This window comes from Chaetura pelagica, unplaced genomic scaffold (genome assembly GCF_000747805.2).
Source record: "Chaetura pelagica isolate M959 unplaced genomic scaffold, ChaPel_1.0 scaffold383, whole genome shotgun sequence".
NCBI lineage: Eukaryota > Metazoa > Chordata > Aves > Apodiformes > Apodidae > Chaetura > Chaetura pelagica.
Window position 1 is genome coordinate 1,774,862 of NW_009952804.1, and position 2,102 is coordinate 1,776,963.

A 2,102-nucleotide genomic window follows, 5' to 3' on the forward strand; every position below is an offset into this window, starting at 1 on the left:
ATCGGATGTGCCTCAGATCCCAGCTAATCCCAAAGCAGGATATTTGTTTTCCGTCTCTGCTGCAGGAGGATAATTTAAACCAGGGAGGATAATTTGAACCAGTGCGGGATGTAATGGGAAACAGGATCCCAGATCCGGGGCTTTAACTCCCTCCTCCTCCATTTTAAGCTCTTTGGGAAATCCCTCTGGTTGTTCTTCTTCGCTCCTGCTTCGGGTCGGGTCCGTCCCGGGCCCTTCCCGGCTCACGTTCCGTTTGGGAACCCCAAAAGGAACAGCTCCAGCCTTCAACCGGGGCTGCTGACCTGGGAAACGTTCCCCAACATGTGCCTTTCCCCTCCCGGTTTTGCCCGGCAGCTCCGGCCCCGCCGGTGGCGGCGGCTCTGAGGTCCCACTTCAACGACTGCCCCGACTCCCACCGGCAGTTCTGCTTCCACGGGACCTGCCGCTTCCTGGTGCAGGAGGACAAGCCAGCGTGTGTGTGAGTGCTGGGCTGGCCCCTGGGGGTCCCCTGGGAACCCCAGCACCTGGGGTTGGGATCTGAGGGGGGTGTCATGGACCCAGGGCTGGTGGCCTCCCCTCCTCATCCCCGGGGGACGCGGATCCCCAGCCCCATCCCTGGGGATGCTCGGGTCCTTCCCCGCCCTCGGGTGGTGCTGGTGGATGTCCCCTCCCCATCTGTGGGGACACTCATGTCCCTCCTCTCCCCACTTTTGGGGACACTCATGTCCTTCCCCATCCCACCCCGGGTGACACCGATGTCCTTCCCCTCCCACTGATGTCCTTCCCTTCCCCATCCCTGCTGACATCGATGTCCTTCCCATCCCTGGTGACACCAATGTCCTTCCCAATCCCCATTCCTGATGCCACTGATATTCTTCCCCATCCCACCCCTGGTGACACCAATGCCCTTCCCCATCCCATCCCTGGTGCTACTGATGTCCTTCCCCTCCCATCCCTGATGCCACTGCTGTCCCTCTCCTCCCCATCCCTGCTGACACCTATGCCCTTCCCATCCCATCCCTGGTGACACCGACGCCCTTCCCCTCCCATCCCTGATGCCACTGCCATCCCTCCCCTGCAACCAATTTCCTTCCCCATCCCTGCTGACACCGATGTCCTTCCCATCCCATCCCTGATGACACTGATTTCCTTCCCCATCCCCATTCCTGATGCCACTGATATTCTTCCCTATCGCAACCCTGGTGACACCAATGCCCTTCCCTTCCCACTGATGTCCTTCCCTTCCCCATCCCTGCTGACACTGATGTCCTGCTCCACCCCATCCCATCCTTGGTGACACCAATGCCCTTCCCCTCCCCATCCCTGATGCCACTGATGTCCTTCCCTGTCTCATCCCATCCTTGGTGACACTGATGTCCTTCCCATCCCATCCTTGGTGACACTGATGCCCTTCCCATCCCATCCCTGGTGACACTGATGTCCTTCCCCACATCCCTGGTGACACCAATGCCCTTCCCCATCCCATCCCTGGTGCTACTGATGTCCTTCCCCTCCCATCCCTGATGCCACTGCTGTCCCTCTCCTCCCCATCCCTGCTGACACCGATGCCCTTCCCATCCCATCCCTGGTGACACTGATGTCCTTCCCCACATCCCTGGTGACACCAATGCCCTTCCCCATCCCATCCCTGGTGCTACTGATGTCCTTCCCCTCCCATCCCTGATGCCACTGCTGTCCCTCTCCTCCCCATCCCTGCTGACACCGATGCCCTTCCCATCCCATCCCTGGTGACACCGACGCCCTTCCCCTCCCATCCCTGATGCCACTGCCATCCCTCCCCTCCCCACCCCTGGTGACCCTGCCCCTCGGTGCCCCCAGGTGCCACCTGGGCTACGTGGGGACGCGCTGTGAGCACGCGGACCTGCTGGCCGTGGTGGCCGCCAACCAGAAGAAACAAACCATCACTGCCCTGGTGCTGGGCTTGGTGGTGGCCTCGGCGCTGCTCGTCGGCCTCTGCCTCCTCATCCAGTGAGTACTGGGGGGGTCCGTGCCTGGGGGGGCTCAGCACCCCCTCCCCACCAGTTTGGGGCAGGATGCGGCCCCAGCAGGGGGTGCTGAGGCCCCTGACCCCCCTCCTGCCC

General features: G+C 62.0%; 1 protein-coding gene across 1 annotated transcript in view; it reads left to right on the forward strand.

Moving 5' to 3' along the window:
• The window catches only part of TGFA (transforming growth factor, alpha), a gene marked incomplete at its 3' end in the record, with an annotated part of 4,758 nt that extends 2,769 nt beyond the window's left edge, over positions 1-1,989 (forward strand). Inside the window, exons 3-4 of the mRNA XM_009995019.1 lie at positions 355-478; positions 1,840-1,989. Coding sequence (XP_009993321.1) covers positions 355-478; positions 1,840-1,989 — 274 coding nt within the window. The remainder of the gene's footprint in view (positions 1-354; positions 479-1,839) is intronic.
• Between the last annotated feature and the right edge of the window lie 113 nt (positions 1,990-2,102).